The sequence below is a fragment of the Equus przewalskii genome, chromosome 6, assembly GCF_037783145.1.
Source record: "Equus przewalskii isolate Varuska chromosome 6, EquPr2, whole genome shotgun sequence".
Classification (NCBI taxonomy): Eukaryota; Metazoa; Chordata; class Mammalia; order Perissodactyla; family Equidae; genus Equus; species Equus przewalskii.
Genome location: NC_091836.1, coordinates 81,935,882 through 81,953,144, shown reverse-complemented (window position 1 = coordinate 81,953,144; position 17,263 = coordinate 81,935,882). Strand labels below are relative to the sequence as shown.

The 17,263-nt window shown below is 49.3% G+C and overlaps 1 protein-coding gene across 18 annotated transcripts in view; it reads right to left on the bottom strand.

Moving 5' to 3' along the window:
- TEAD1 (TEA domain transcription factor 1) overlaps window positions 1–17,263 on the bottom strand; it is a 252,806-nt gene that overhangs the window by 41,408 nt on the left and 194,135 nt on the right. For all 18 annotated transcript variants that reach the window (XM_070626392.1, XM_070626397.1, XM_008521742.2 and 15 more), the window contains 4 exons: window positions 16,960–17,094; window positions 15,749–15,795; window positions 14,936–14,997; window positions 13,584–13,708 (listed from right to left, as the gene is read on the bottom strand). In XM_070626392.1, the coding sequence (XP_070482493.1) occupies window positions 13,584–13,708; window positions 14,936–14,997; window positions 15,749–15,795; window positions 16,960–17,094 (369 nt within the window). The remainder of the gene's footprint in view (window positions 1–13,583; window positions 13,709–14,935; window positions 14,998–15,748; window positions 15,796–16,959; window positions 17,095–17,263) is intronic.

Sequence of the window (17,263 nt, the reverse complement as noted above, 5' to 3'; positions counted from 1 at the left end):
GGACTATGAAGGCACAGCTGAAAAGCAAGATGTTGAGCACAAAGCACGAACACTTTGGAGCCAGGCAAGAACGTGAAATCTCAGTTTTCTCATATGTACAATGGGGATATAACACCTGTAATATGGAACAGGCTTGAAAATGAAAGGAAATAACTCACAGAGGGTGCTTGGCATACGGCCTAGCACAGAAGTGTTTGATAAATGCTCGCTGCTAAGACGGCTATTGTTGGGGTTTATTATTATGTGAGATTAACTAGATTTTAGGGTAGAAGAAAAGAACTTTCCTGCTTTTAGCTATCCCTCCTGCCCAGCAAAGAAAAAATAAACACAAGAAGCCAAGAGTTGGGAGCAGGTTGTGAAGCCGTGTGACTGTTCAGATCCTGGATTAGGCCCCACTCATTACAAGCTTCTCCGGGTGTGGGCCCCTCACCTGTGTCTGAAGGAAGGAAAGGAACTGTGTCCATTCAGCGTCACGTGCAACGTGCTTTCTACATACGTGACCTCAGGTGAACCTTCCCTCACAGTGACACTGCAGGCGGATTTTATTAAAGTCATTTTACAGATGAGGAAATAGAAGCTTAGAAATGAGTGGACTTGCCTGAGGTCACATCCAGGAATAGTCCTGGAGTTAAGAATAAAACTTGGATCTGTCCACACTCAGCTCATGCATTTGCTGCAAAAACGAGCCACACTGTCCCCCAGAAGATAATGCCTAGACCCTTCTAGCTCAGATCTACTTTTCCTGAAAGTTGATTTGAGAAAGAAGAAAAAAGTTAAATAGTGTTTTAAAAATTCTAAGAAGTTAAGTTAGAATTTGGGATAAACTTAATGACTCACAGATGCATCAGATACAGGCTTCAAAGGTTTCTATTTTGAGGAAGTTACTTCTGTGCCCAAGTGGCTGAAATGCACGGATGAGGGGCAGGCTGCCTTTGCCAAAGGAAATCGGGCACGGCCTCTCCAAGGCTGGTGACTTGAAACCAAACCCTGACTGTTGGCATCTGAGTGGCTTTATTTCTGCCAAGAGATGACTTTGTTTCTAAGAATACAAAGGACCAAAGAAGGTGTCCTGGAGACCACAGCATTGAGACAAACAGACCTCCCTCTCCCATGAATTCAAGCTGGGTGGGGCAGGAATCCCTCTGCCTGCACATCCAGAGGCTGAAAAGAAGAAACCTACCTGATATGTGTGGATCCTGGTTTTAACGAAATTAAAACTCTAAAACCATTTGGTGAGGCTCTCACTCCCTCACATCCTGCCAGTTCTCCTTATAAGGGCAGAAGGCCAGAGTGGATCCTTCCCTCCCTCCCTCCCAAACAAATCCTGTTTTCTTTCTAGCAGTGGTGGTTTCCCCCAAACTAAAAGTGGGACACAAAACCGAAAAAGGACCATTCTACTCTATAGGGCAAGAAACAAATACGCCCAAAAACAAAAACACCACCAAAAATCGAAGTAGTGGGGCCAATGTATAGGAGAAACAGGGTGAATGTCAAGCAGTCACGTCTGCAAAAGCCTCATAATAAATTTCCTTGCTATCCAAAATAGAAGTTAACATCGGCTCATTCAATGACAAAAAAGTCTCCGAGGCACTGAGTGGATATGTCAATTATCAACACACCAATGACAACAGAAAAGGTACTCACCACCTTTTTCTTTTACAGGTTGCAGAATGACCCAGCACACGTATGGTCCACTGTGTGCCCGGCACTGTGCGAGGCACAGGGGATCCATGTGCTAACAGTACAAAGTCCCTGTCTTCACAGAACCTACAGAGTGACAGCTGGAGCTACCTTATTGCCTCTATAGTCAGCATCACATTGCCCATACAAATCTATCTCAAAGATTCCTACAGAGAGTGGGATGAAAGACAGTCACATCCCCTCTCCCACACATGAATGAAATCAGCACATACCTGCTCTTTTTACACGGACGACCTTACTCTCCAGCACTAAACATACAGTGTTATTCACTAGCAAAGAGGACATATGCGGAATTCACCTGGAAAATGTGAAAAAACTTTCACAAGTCTTAGGTGAAAATCAAGTTATCCATCACATGTGAGAGTAGAATACACTCTCAGATTTGTACAGTTTCAGAAAATTGACCTTCCTTGTAACTGATCTCAGGTAGCTCGAGGCGGATATGTTCTTACAGAATGAGGGAGTAAATCAAAAAAGAGGGAGATGGGGCTCTAACACAGAAGAAAAGTAAAAAAAAAATGTGCCGGCCAACAGCTGGGCTGCTGACCTGGCCAGCAGCCAGTCCAGAGTGGACAAAGAGCTGGAGGGCTCCTGGAGGGATGTCGCCAAGGGGACAACGGACCTGAGAGATTCTCTGACTTACCCGACCCTCTGGAGAAGAGGTTGAGAATTATCCAACAATTCTGAGAATGAATTTGTATAGGCATGTAAAAACTGAATCAATAAAACAAGGGGCAATGGCAAACCCGAGAAAAAACAAGTTTTACGATCAAGAAAATGGTTCTAATACATCACACATTAACCATGCTGCGTGCAAAACTTACACAGGTTTGTAGCATAAACAGTGAATGTTAATTAAACAAAAAATTGTGATAGAACCATATGGGGTGGGGGGATGGACACGTGCTAAATTTAGACCTAAGTCCCGGTCTTCTATAGGAAGAAGCCAATAGAAAATGTCTAAAAGCGATGGATTGACATACACAGCAAAAGCATGCTGTTTAGAAATATGGAAATAATATACAAAGAAATGGTGGAAAAGGCTGTAAGCGGATGACCCTAAGGAGGGGGTCCAGGAGGCAGGCGACCTGGAGCAGGGGACTACGCTTTTCCTTACAGGCCATAATGAGGCTCAATGTGGCTTATATACAAAGCATACGTATTACTTTATTAAATTAAATAAACAGCCAACTAAAAACTATCTTGAAACATCATGGAGTTTTTTAAGGAGGGGAAAGAACTGTAAAAGGAAACAATATTAAGAGTCAGGCTTCAGGATGTCTACTCCAGTTGGCCACAAGTTCCCTGGACTCGAGAGGAACTTGGTCAGAGCATGGAGCTTTCCAATGGCTCAAACACTCAGGACCCTGAGAGGATGCTGGGACCCCTGTCCGCCTGCGCAAAGACTGGTGTCCCACCAGCAAAACCCTACCCAGATCAAGACGGTCCCGCAGCTCTGCAGCACCCAACACAATCTTAATGCACAGACTGCTATTTTGACTGGGGGAAATGCTCACTTTCTCTTTCTATTGCTATGATCCCTCAGTTATTCTTTACAGCAGCTGTAAACAGTGATAAAGGTGAATATAATCCTAAAAACTCACCAAAAGTTACATGCAAAGGGTTCTTCAGCCACCCTGTGGTTTAACAAAGGACCTCCCCCTTCCTGGCTCTCGGTACTGTTTAGGAGGCAGCAGGGAGGAGCGAGGATGGCTCGGACTCCAGGGTCAGCTGGGGTCTGGGTCTGAACCCTGGCGCTGGCACCACCTCCTCAGGCATCCTACGGGATGGGCGATTTCGGCCCTCTCCACTGCAGTTTCCACAGCCATAAGGCCAGGAGAGTAAGAGTCCCTCCCTCGAAGGAGCATCACGAGGATTAAATGATAGTGCAAGGAAAATACGTAATGCCGTGCCTAGTACGTAATTTGATTACTGTTATTGCTATTATTTCCCCAGATAATCATGATGCTTCTTTACTTCAGACGAGATAACCTGAAATTAAGATTGTCCCTCTGATAGCAACAAAATGGAAATACTAAAATTTAAGACAGAAATTAAGAGAGGAAAGTTTCAGACACATCAGGGTGAGTCCCACTGTTCCAACACTGCCATTAGCCATCGTAAGGCAGGGTGGCCGAGGGCAGGTGAGGTGCCCACGGGGCCTGGAGGGGTCTGGCCCCCCACTTCCCGCAGTGTCACATCAGTGCCTGCTCTCTGGAGCAGGCAAGGCCTGTCCTCCCAGGTGGGGCCAGGGCAGGCCAGCCGGGAGGCTGCCCCCACTGCAGACGAGACAAACCAGAACGATATGACTCCCCAGAGTGGCCTCTGAGCTTTTATTTTATTTCTTCTCTCTTTTTTGAAAGGACTGCTAATACATTTTACTCCAGAGACCTCTGATGAGGCAGTTCACTTTTTGTCGAAAAGGAAGCAAAAGCCAGAAAATCGGCTGGTCCTGGGCGTCTGCGCTGCTCCCTCGGCCACGCCCCAGTGCTGCACTACACCATGTGACCTGAAGATGGCAGTCTTTCCCTAACCTGCTTCCAAAAATTCCAAGCATTTGAAGAACGTAGTAAAACCTTGAAAAATGACTGCTGTCAAATAATACCAAGAGAAAAATTATAATCCACTTAGGAATTTAAAGAAACCAAGACAAATAACTCATGTCAAGGGATGCTAACATACAAGTTAAAGCAGAACAAGGACAAATCACCGACATTTGCTTCCTGTCCCGCTCCTGCACGGACCCTCTGTCCAGATGCCCCCAGGGCAGCCTGGGCAACCTGAGATGACCCCAGGGCCCTGCAGGGACAGGCAGTGGCTGTAGGGCCTGGCGAAGGAAAGTGACCTGCATATTCGGCCCTTGGGGAGGGTAGGGGCTTGCCCTGAGCTCAGGGCTCAGAAGCACCACCCACTGCTGGGTACTTGGCCCCCAGGTGCTGCTTCATCCCTTCCCCTGTGGTCTTCCAAGAAAGCAACATCACTGAAAACAAGAAACGGAGCAAAGACGTCCTTCCTCCCGAGATCTCACAGCAGGATGCATCACCCTCACCCACGCCTCCCACTTCCACCACCACCTTCAGAGGGGCTGCCGTCTTCCTAGAAGAGTGTCTCCCCTGGAACAGTACAGCAGACAAGGGCCCAGGGGCAGAGTGCAGGGACAGCAACTGGGAAGGCAGGCGGGAGGGAGGGGCGCTGACCCAGCGAGGAAAGTGGATGGAGCCTGGCCGGGGCTCCATGAAAGGTCTATCAAACCCAGATTTCCAGATGCTTCAATTGCCTCATGTCTGAATGGTGATGAAGAAAGAGGGAGAGCATCCAGAGCAGCTCAGGCCCTGTGAGTGAAGCCCACTGCCGCTGTGAGAGGGTGCGGCTGGGCAGGGAGGAGCTGGCAGGGTGGAAAACCACACCACACCACAGTGAGCCGGCACCTCCACACGGGAAGACACTCCATCTCCTGTGTCCTACCGGAAGACCACACTACGCTTTGTAAAACGTTACGAGAAAAACCTGGGAGAAGCACAAACACGGGGCACAGCCAACCATCAGGCCAGCTGTCGCGGTTCCTCTGAGAACCTGAAAGGCCAAATGTGCTTTCTGACCATTTAGTCTAAGCATGTACGTTAACAACACCTGGGTCTAAGTAGAATCCAGGCTCTGCGTTTCTGAGCTGTGTGGCCTGAGCTGAGTTACTTAACCTTTCTGGGCCTTGGCTTCCTCATCTGAACACAGGGAGGACACCAGGCCTGCTCATCTGCAGGGGTCAATGTGAAGGTCAAAGGAACAGTACACGACAGCCCAGTGTGAGCCATAGGGAGCTGCACGGATGCTGGTACACAGGTCTGCTATTAATGAGCTCCACGTGCAAGCCCCAAATTAGGGAAGGAGAGGAGCCTCCTTTCTGAAAAGCTAGAAACCAGACCCACTCTGAGACATAGCAACTGCCTCAGCAGCCACTTCAGGGCCTAGAAGCTTCTCCCGAGAAACCTCGCCCTTCTCCACCCTGTCCAGGACACAGGCGAGGATTCTCCTGGCAATCTGGAATTTAAACCTTCCTTCTGATGGTATTTCCTTATTTCTCCCATCTTAATCCCCACACAAACCACCTGCCCTTCTTTCTGCCACAGACCTCATTAATGGCATATTTCCTTAGAGTTGTACTGGTCACATTTTCCAAAGCAAAGTCAGGATCTGCGGTCTGACAAAGGAATTAGTTGATCTGTGAATTTAGGGCTTTGATAGAAGCTATAAAGATATGAAAATTAAGTCATCCGTGAGCCCACATTTGCCCAGCCGCCTTAATAGAAAAGAATAAGGTTATCTGCAGGATGTACAGTGGTCCCTCGGGATCCACGGGGATTGGTTCCAGGACCCCCCACAGATACCAAAATCTGCGGAGGCTCAGGTCTCTCAGTCAGCCCTGTGTATCCGCGGATTCCACCAACGGCAGATCAGATGGTAAACACAGGACCCCAAGATCTGCAGCTGGTGGAACCTGTGCATATGGAGGGCCGGCTGCAGGCGCAGAACTTCAGCACAGCCTCCCCGGGAAGGGAGACCTGGGGCTGCTCGGGCTGTGGAGAGAGCTGACTCACTCCCCCACATCTAGGACGTCCCACACTTTGAGGCTGTTCCAGCCACTTAGAAATAAAGTAAGAGGCCAGCACACTTCAGGCAGCAAGACCCCCGCCTGAGGACCTGCCATCCCCCAAGCCTTCAGGACTCCTCTCCTCCTGAGCAGCCCAAATGCAGTGTCCTTACTTTCCTCTTTCTCCATATATCCCCAAGCACCTTCCTTCCCTGGCTGCCACCTGTGACATGGTGACACAGCCTGTCCTTTCTTCTCCCCCAGGGAGTGGGACAGACGTGCCTCTCCCTCTCTTGCACACACACATGCGCGCGCGCGCGCACACACACACACACACACACACACACACACACACACACACACACACACACACACACACACACGGGAAAGGCCTGATAAGATCTCCCAAAACGCTGGTAACTGCTGCTACTTTCCCTGCAGTCCTTTACACCATGGGCTTTGGATTCAGACAAAGTTCAAATATGCAACCATCCGCCCATGAGCCTCTCTGTCTCTGATACCCATTTCAACACCTTTATTTTGAGGACAAAAGGAAATAACATCGTCACAAAGGCAACTCTTAGCAATGCCGCTTCCTTCTCTCTGCGCCATGACTCTTCAAAGGATATCACCATCCCCGTCTCAAAAACTCAGCCATTTCCATTGTCCTCTTCCTCCTGCAGCTAATTAAGCCCCAAGGCCTTTTAATGTTATCAACACAATCTCTCTCCCCTCTGCCATTCCCTACCGCCTGTGGCCTGGTCCCCGTCCTTGTCACCTGTCACCTAGAACCAGTAATATCATCTCTCTACCCCTAGTCGACTCTCAAGCCTGCTGCAGCTGTCGCCTTCCTGAAACAACCATCACATCACATCTTCCCCTTAAAAGGGGAGTGGGGTGGGAGAGCAGATATTCCTGTTACATTGCGTATGCATCAAAAGCCAAGACTCACAAGAAACTAGGAAAAGTGGTTACCTACTTGGCGGTTGGATAGGAATTAGAAAGATGAGAAGTCTCCCTCCATTCTTTTATGCTTGTAGATTTTTTGGCCATGTGAATTTACTACCTATTTAAGAAATATTAATTTAAAAAAATATTCTGGCTCCCACCTGACTTCCAAGACTCTAAACCACCTGCTGAGCAGACCCTCCAAGCCTGGTCCCTTCCAGGTCTCTGACCTGATTTCCTGCTGCATTCAGACAAGACACTCGAGTTCAAAAACATTTGTGGAATGCTCAATATGTCCAGGGATGTTACTGACTTTGACGGTCACAGCAATACAATTAGAGTGATCCCATTATACCCGCTGTTCAGACTGGAGGCAGGCTGAGCTGTGAAGTCATTGGCCCCAAATCTCACACAGCTCGTAGGAATTCAGATCCCCGGCTTCTTGTTCCACTAGAGCAGACATCTGCCGCTAGAGCACGACGGAAGACATCCTGAAGTCCAGGCCGGAACACTCCTTGCTTCTCTCACTCCTTTGCTCCAAACCCAGACAAGAATCACAGAACCATATGCTGGAAAAGGAGCTCAGAGAAAACCCAGCCCAACTCTCTCTCCAGTGCAAAGGGCCCTGCTACAACCAGCTCTGCCTGGGGAGCTCAGTGAAGTGGAGGCAAACCTTGGCACGGCCACTTCGTGGCAGGGCTCCTGATAATGTACCAACGTTTCTGAGCCTCTGTGCCTTCACTTATACACTGGACATAAGAATAGGACCTGTGTCAAAATGCTTGGCATACGGTGCCTATAACACAGCTCAGTAAGTGCCAGTGAAGATCATTATTGCCAAAATATATGAAGGTGTTTCCATGGAGAACTGAGGGGTGTCCCCCCTCCTCAGGTTTGCTCCTGTACCACATCATGGAACTCATCTTCTTCCGCAAGACGGTGCTTCTCCAAAATCTAAAGAGAACAATCTCCACATCCCTCCCTCTGTATCCCCAAGTTTTCCTTCTCAGGCTGTGTAGCTCCTATCTAAGTAAACCCTCACATTCTCTCTTCCTGCTCAGGTCCTGCTTGTTCTGGCATCCAGACCGCAACAGGTATTAAACATACAACTTTGTGCCTGGGAAGCTGGAATGGCAGGGGTTTGCCCGCGGGGGACCAGGATGTGGCTGAGCTGCAGGGGGCCTGGAGGGACCTGCCACGCCCCCGGCTGGGGGTAGAGGAATTCCTCTAACTTTTATCAGGAAAACTACTCCCCACACAAGCATAGGATCCAGCCCACAGCTCACCAAGACCAGGCTTCCATCTGTCCAAAGGAGCAGCTGCCCACCTCGGCCTCCAAGAACTGGGCCCGGATTTCAGGCGAGATGCTGTTAATCAGCCCACCCTGGGTGGAGGATCTTGCACTTAAGACTTCAAGTCCTTTGATATGCAACACTGAAATCATGTAGAAAGTGTATTTTCAAGCATTACTAACCACTTCTAAAATAGTCCTTGTTTTTTAGATTCTTCCTTCCTTTCTTCACCCTCTGCTGTTTTTCTCTTAGTGTCTCCTGGAGCCAAAGGTAACAGAGGGACTGACTTGCTGGTTCTCCACCAACAGAAACAGCCACCGCCTGGGGGAAACGCTGTGGTCAGGTTTATTCACGATGCAGCGCCAGCAGGTGGCACTCACTCTTCTTTAGCCCCTCAGAGTTTATAGCTGGCTACAAATTACAGAAACAGGCTACTTGTTGGACACAAATGGACCCTACAGCCTTTGATCACAATCTCAGGATGCGGAGTCAGCGGACCTGGATCTGAGTCCCATTTCCAATGTCAGTTAGCTGCTCAACAGTGGGCAGGCTATGTCGCAGGATTAAATAAGACAATGCACAGTGTTGGCTACCACCACTACTGCTGCTAGTGCTGGTCCTACTACTGCTCAGAGCGGCAGAGTCGTGCAGAAGTCTTCAGTGGTGACAATGGTGACGTGGTAAACTGAAGAGTGAATTTCCAGAATAGCTGGCATGAAGGGAGGCGATCCCGGACCAAGGACTAGGCAAACGAGGTTCTCCTTGTAGCTCTGCTGCTACCCAACTTGCATCTCGCCTTATCTCCTCTTGGGAGACAGTACAGGCAGAGGAGGGGTCAAACCCGGCCACAGCCGTCGACTGGCTCTAAGACAGCAATCTCTCCAAGCCTCTTCCACAGGAATAGAATTACCCTCTCACAGGGCTGGGATAGGATGAAAGAAGTCACTAATGGAAAAGAGTGAGCACGGCACCCAGCTCATTCATTTCTTTGGCTTTTGTCAGCACTACTTATAACCCCATGACCCTCCGAGCCTGACCAGTACAAAGAAGTAGGGAGACCTGTGTGCACGTGTCTGTACACAGACAAAGATGGGGAGAAGCCAAACGCAAAGCTGAATTTAAGGACCTTCAGCTATTTGTCACTTTGTTGGCTTCCTTATCAAATTAACATGCTTAATGTTTAATGTTAAATTTTAAGTACAGTATATCCAAATGTGTTAAAATGTACCAGTGGAATTTATTTTAGATGGCTTTAAATTTTCCTATAGTTGGAACGAAAATATAGTAAAATTAGGGGCCAGCCCAGTGGTGCAGCGGTTAAGTTCGCACATTCTGCTTGTGGCCTGGGGTTCGCCGGTTCAGGTCCCGGGTGCGGACATGCCATGCTTGTCAAGCCATGCCGTGGCGGGCCACGCGTATAAAATAGAGGAAGATGGATGGGCATGGATGTTAGCTCAGGGCCAATCTTCCTCAGCAAAAAGAGGAGGATTGGTGGCAGATGTTAGCTCAGGGCTAATCTTCCTCAAAACAAAAGAAAAAGTAAAGTCTGAGAAGCCACAAAAAGTTGGAGCACCAAAGAGACCATACACACACTACAGGCTGTTCAGCGTAACCTTGTTTCTGAAGTGCTATTACACGTTCACTGTAACAGCACCTCATGTTTGCAAAACAGAACACATTACATAATTTGAGAAGCTGCTGCTTGAGACACTGTCACAATGCTTTAAATAATTTTGTTAATTCTCCCCCAGATTCAGCTAGTCAATCACCTTTTTTTCAAGGGTCCCCTCCTTCCTCTAGCACAAAAACCATCCTTCAGGCCTTCACATTGACACTAAAATCAGACACATATGCTTTCATAATCTACCACGTACGCCTTTGTAGACATTGAGCTCACTTGTGTATCACTGCAAAATAAGTGTTCATAACAGGAATATTAGAAGTGACATCAACAATTGAGACTGATGTTACAATATAGTAAAATAATTTCACGGTAGTGAAACAGCTCTGGTTGGCATTATCTGATGGACATAATTTAAAATCAAAATACAACAACCCAGTAATATCAACGTACATAGTAGAAGGTATTATTATTTTCTGAAATTATACTTTTTTAGTCTAAAGGGCAAGTAATTTTCAATCGTGAAGAAGGACCGCCATTGCCCATAGGCACTTACATCCCCCGACATACTGTGAATGTATTTGGTTGGGTGGTTCTCGTCTGTCTCCTCCATCAGAACAGAGGCTCTGTGAGAACAAGGACTCGGTGGCCTTTGCTGTTGATTCCCTAACACCTGACACGGTGGCTGCCATGGAGCAAGTGCTTAAGAAGTATTTGTTGAATGAATTTCAATTTCTTTCAGTCCCCAACTCATATCCCCTTAGAATATAATTATTTTCTCAGGAGGCCCAAGGGTGTTGACTCACATCAGGCCTTCCATTTACTTCAGGATCATTGAAGTCAGGTGTTGGAGTCCATCCATAGAGCCAAGCCTTTTAATTCATCAGGAAATGGCCATACCCAGTTGAACCACTCAGATTATTAGGTGGAATCCTCAACACCCACGAAACATGTCTCTCTGGACTCTATTCCAAATGGGGGGTGGGCTCCGCCTTCACCAAAATAGTCACCAGCCTTCACTCTCTGCTTTCATACTTCAGAATCATCAGCTCTGGAACGTTTTTCCCTGACTCTTCCCCCATGCGTATCAACCCTTTGCCTCTCAGAGAAAGGGTTACTTCCTCAGGGCAGCCTGCCTGTTGCCTGCTCATCACTCATAGCATTCAGCAGTCACCACACTTGCGACGACCTCCTGTGACACGTGCGTCGTGTGTCTCCTCACCAGACGTTCCACTCCACCAGGGCAGCCACCCTGGCTGGCTGTGCGGCACTGGGCCCCTCCTCGGTACGGCGCCTCGCCCCTGCAGGTGCTCATAAATGTTTACACAATGGACTGAATGAATCAATCAGGGGTTCAAATGTTAAGCCCAATAAACACTAACAACAACAAAAGGCGAAAGTGGGCATTCTGGGCCCTAATAGGTTCATAACTGGAGGGGACAGTCTCAACAAGGAGGCTGCCACAGGCTTTTTTAATTAAAAAAAAAAAATTATTATGGTAAAATACACTATACTCTTTTAACCAGGGAAACAACTACTATCATGGGACTTTGCTCCCTAGTGCCTTAGAGTTCCATTCTTACAAATAGGGTCACAAGAAAAAAAGAGAGATCTCCTTACATAGGAGATATGCAGACTGAACACATAATTCAAGAGACCTTTAAAATTGGTGGTGGTTCACAGTAATGAAAAGAGTATACTGAAGGAGATTTGGGCTCCTGGTCCCTCTGTTTATTAGCTACATAATGTGTCTGGGCCTCAGTTTCTTCATCTGTAAAATGCGGAAATAGAACCGACCTCACCGGCACTATGAGGACAGAATGAAATAATCAACGACCAAGCACTCTGGAAGCAACCAGGCGTTCCAAAAACACGGGCTACAGAAAGCAGAGCATCACCGGGCCAAAGCCCAGCCTTCAGCCAAGAAATCCTCGACACTTCCCAGAAAGGAGCAGCAGCCTAGAATCACGAAGGTAATCTTTCTGCCTGTTCCTTTCTGTGCCCCGAGGGATACGGATTTTGAGCCATCACCATCACCCTTCTTGTAAAACCACTCAGCCCCGTGAGAAGAGCGGCCCTGTTGGCCTTGTCTTCCCCGTTCTCAATAGCCTCATCTTCCCACACCTGCCTCGGTGGGCCCAACGACCGAGCTTACATCTCCTTCTTCATTTTCTTCCCCTAATTTTAGAGCAGGCTCTATTCTTCTACCAGCTCCCAGAGTTCATAATTACAGACAGAAAGGCCAGTGGGCCACCCGTGGGTTCCCGAGTCCCCACTCTGGTGATGGCTGGCGGAAGGTCCTCTGCCCATGGTGCCTCCCCCACCCGACCATCACAGGCTTTCCACCGAGCTAAAGGACAAACACTCTCGGGAGAGGTTGCCTCACACGGTTCCTGAGTTATTTACAACAGATGGTGAACTCACTCGTGACACTCTCTTCTGATAACAGAATGACAGCAAGGTGGCAAACACACAGAGAGCACGGCACCCATGGGCTTCTGGCAGCCACCTGAGATCAGTGGAGTGAGAGGGAGAATATGGAAAGAAGCTGGTGAAGATCCCAAAGACAAACTTATGATTCCTTCAATTTTTGCTTTGGCTCACCCACACACAGATGCAACGCTCATACTCACAGCCAAGGAGTGGGAGTGAAGAAAGGGTCCTGGGCTCGTGGGGTGGGGAAGGAGGGAGGCTCACATATGTATGGGCACGGATGGGCCTGGCTGAGGAACAATGGGATAATGGGCACTAGATGGGGCGGGAGAGACAAGATGGGAAGAAAGAAAAATAGCGTTCAGATGCCAACATTACTTGTATTTATGATATTATAATGCATCCCATTCTACATCAAACGGCCAAAGTGCCGTCTTGTTACTTCTCCTTAAGAAGATAACAACTTGCTATCTTGAGAAAACATAGCCTTAGAAAGGCCACATAGAATACTGGCTGAATGTTTAGGCTTGAGTTTTAATGACATGAGTTTGATCTCTAAACCATTAGATATTAACTGTCTGACTTTAAGGAAATTACTTAACCAGTTTCCTCATCTATCAGATAGCACCTACTCTTATGGAGTTTGTATGAGGACAAATATGATCGTATATATAAATAGCTTTGCACAGTTCCAGTCACATGGCAAGGCTCAATAAATGTTACATTTTACCAAATTCAAGAGCCTATTAATAATAGGTCCCTCCCTTCAGCTCCAGGATTTCTTGGAGTTTGAGGTCCAGAGCATCCACAAACATTCTGCCCTAAAGTTCGACATATGTGTCAATAGAGATACCTTTTTACTTAGTTGAAAGGCTGTGGATGCTTCTTCCAGGTTTTCACACAGCTTATTTGTACAGGATGAGGGCAGGGGGCAGGAGTACAAAGGTGACCAGGAATGGGAGCAAACCTTGGATTCAAGGCACAGCTCTTGGAGCACACTCACCGAGTCTGGATCGCGCTGCTGTTCGAGGAAAGCCGAGAATTCCACCAGGCGAAGTTTGGTTGTGCCAATGGAGCGGCCCTGCCAGGCAGGGACCGAGGGAGCTGGGGCTGATGCAGGTTCAAACCCTGAAAGACCAATTGTCATCTTTAAAGCTGGCCATTTGCCTCCCCATGGGCCTCAGGCCAGTCCTGAAGCAGAGCCCTACAAGACGGACAACCTGGGAGGAAAAACCAAGAGCCCCCTTCCACCAGCGTCCTGGGGGGAACTAAGGCAGGCAGTGGTGGGATTCCGGCTGAGGATCCCAGAGGCAGTGGCCAGCGGAGAAGCACAATGCACGTGGCTTCTCATAAAGCCCAGTTGGGCTCAGGTTATGGGCTGTGGCATGAAGACAAAGGGCGGAGCTGGGGACCACGGCAAAGTGACTGAGAAGTCAGCAGTGAACACTCGCAAAGATCTCCTGTGAGACCAGGACATGCCGGGCACATCTTGTGTTGGTCCATCTCCTTTCTTAAGACTGTGGTCACCAGCACCTTAGAATATTCTCTCAGAAGGCTCCAAGGTACTGGAGCGGAGGGTGACATGCGAGCGCATCAGAGTTTGGGAACTCTCTAATGGAGAGCAGTTCCACTGAGTGACTCAATGTGCCCATGGGGTTGGGGGGAGCAGGGGGGCCGGGCAGATCCACGGTTTGTAGTTTGGGCTTCCACGTAAGCTCTCCTTTAAAGAGAGGACGCAGGAACTGAAATCTACTTATCTAAGAAAGTGTGACTAAAACCCTATCTGCCCTCAAGACCCAGAATGCCCAATTCGGCCTGTTTATGATGAGGAAGGACCCGCAGCAACTTCCCCTTCCAAGGGCAACCCAGGGTCCTGAGTGAAAGTGATCAGGCTTCCTGTTTCTTTAAAAACCCATCTTGGGAGGTGACCGAGGGGACTCAACATCCCTAGGACCCTCCTGGGCTCTAGGCTCACCCCTGCCTTAAGGAGAGGGTGGGGACGAGAAGGGGGCGGCCATGGCTTTGCAAGGGAGGGGGGATGTGCAGCTGCGGAACAAAGCGACAGGCCTGGGGGTTGGCCCATGGCCGAGTGGTTAAGTTCAAGTGCTCCGCTTCAGCGGCCCAGGGTTTCACCAGTTCGGATCCCGGGCGCAGACATAGCACCACTCATCAAGCCATACTGAGGCGGCATCCCACATGCCACAACTACAAGGACCCACAACTAAAAATACACAACTGTGTACCGGAGGGCTTTGGGAGAAAAAGGAAAAATAAAATCTTAAAAAAAAAAAAAGCGACAGGCCTGGCACCAGCTGCATGCGCATTCCCCCAAGAGGGAGTCCCACAGAAACTCACCTGGAATGGGGGCCGTGACTGCGGGCTGGATGGGGTAGGCCTGCTGCACAAAGGGCTTGACGCTGGGGAGACAGGGGTAGAGAGAGTCAGAAACCACAAGAGTAACAACAACTACTCCCCAGGCCTGACCCTGGCCTCCCAGGGCTAGGGACCCAACCTGGGGTGCTCCCCGCCGTAGGGGACCCTGCCTGCAGGTGGATGCACAGCCCAGGCAGAGCTCCATCAAGATAAAGTTGGTTACTCTCTCCAACCGAGAGGCACTGGGGACCACACCACCAAGCCTCATGCTAGCTCAGTGGGTTTTGCTGGACAGATGGCAGCCTGACCTCCACATGCTGTGACATCTACCTCTGATGAGACCAAGGTCGGTGGTCACTATTTCTAGGCAAGGTTTGGGACACGCTTCAGGGTCTCCTTCTCTAGGCCAAAGAGCTCCAGTTCTTTCAAGAATCTACGGCAGGATGTCCTGTCCGCTTTCCCCGCAGACCACCCTCAGCTCCCAGTTTCCTGAGCTTGCTTCCTTTGCCCGCAGAGCATCAGCAGGATTTTCTACCTGCAGGTACTTCTCAGGAAGACTGCGGGCTCTGCCCTTCAAGGCCATGAAGGGCCAGGACCTGTTTACACCCCTCCTGGATCTCAGCAGTCGCTTCCTGCTATTGGCCTCAATAGACAGCAATAGGGATGACTCTGCGATCTCAAGTTAAATCTCCTTTCTCCTCCATGCCCCGAGGCTGTCCGGTCCCAGGGAAATGCTACCGGGGGTGGGCTGAGACCAGTTCCTTAGTGTCAGTGCTGGCCCCTCCTCAGACTTACTCTTGTGAGGATCCTGGCTGCCCTGTTTGTATCATTCCCGGCCAGAACTGGAAGGCAAAATGCAAGAGGGTTCAGGATTATGAGTTCACTCCAAAGCCTATTTCAGGATGTCTATACCTTGCACTCCCTGCTAAAGATACTGGGTTCAGATCATCCACCAGCAGCAGTGACCTGCCCGAAACTCAGATGTGGTCACTGCTGCGCAGGAGATCACAACCTCCATCCTGGGCCTGGCAACCCAGGGCTCTCTTGACCTCCTCTTCCAGAGAACCCTGCTGAGGGCAGGGACCAGGCGGCAGCTCTTTGGTGGTTTTCTGACACCTAACAGAGATGTGGGCACATGGCAGAGGGTTCACAAATATTTCTGACTGCTGTATCCACGCACCCACCCATCCTTCTCTTCCTCCCTCCACTCTGAAACACTCCCTGTGCAACATTCTGCCTCCACAGCTCACAGCGCCAAGGGCTCAGCTGGGCAGAGGACCAAGCTCAGAACAAGAGACGGGAGCTCGGAGAAGCAATGCAGACACCTCCTCTGCTGTGAGCTTCCCTGAGGCTTTTGGTGCCTGCTGAGCCCCTGCTGGAGAGGTGGCAGGATGTAAAGGGAGTCACCCAGCCCCTAGTTAGAGTCCTGCCGTCACTATCCGTGTGATGATGATCATCAAGTTACCCAAACTCTTGTTTGTCACTCAGTAACCTCAGTTTCTTCATCTGTAAAATGGCACTAACAATCAGAGGCATCGAAGATTATTGCGAGGACTAAATGAGATCACTGTATTAAGTTTCTCAGCCCTTGGCAGGCGTAAAATGAAAATGGTAATAGAATACTTTGTTCCTTTAGGGGTTAGTTGCCATAAAGTGACCCTGAGAAGACAGGAAAAGAGACCAAGGGCCAGGAAATAGAGCAGAAGAGGCAGACCACAAGCCAGAGGGGAATCAGAAAAGTGACACTTAATTCCATGTCTTCAGGGATAAAGGGTCCCTCTCTCTCCCCGCTTCTCTTTCTCCCCTCTCTCCTTCTTTCTCTCTAGCTCCCTGCCTCCCTCCTTTCTTTCACCATTTCGCACTCAGCATTATTTCACCAGCAAGCGGTCTCTCCCCGTCTCGTACATCTGACCCAGTAAGAAGTGGTGCCAGGTGGACGCTTCACGCTGGCCCACGTCGACCCCCCCTCTAGGGGCCATTGTTACCAGATCCGGCTTGTGACTTACCCCCGGTGCCCCCGGGAAGGTGGGGCGTGGAATCCCAGGCAGCCCCAGCTTGTTGTGAATGGCAGTGGCCGAGACGATCTGGGCTGACGACATGGCGGCCATGTGCTGCAAGGCCTTATCCTTTGCAGTCTGATCCTTGAGGGTGACAGTGACACACAGACTTAATACAGAACACATGGCCACCAGGCAGCTTCAACAGCACAGCCACGAGCGCACGGACTAAAATACAGAGCCACAGGGGAGGCTGGACAGCAAACATGCACGATAAATAAACACAGCCCCAGGCTACAACACACTCACCCTA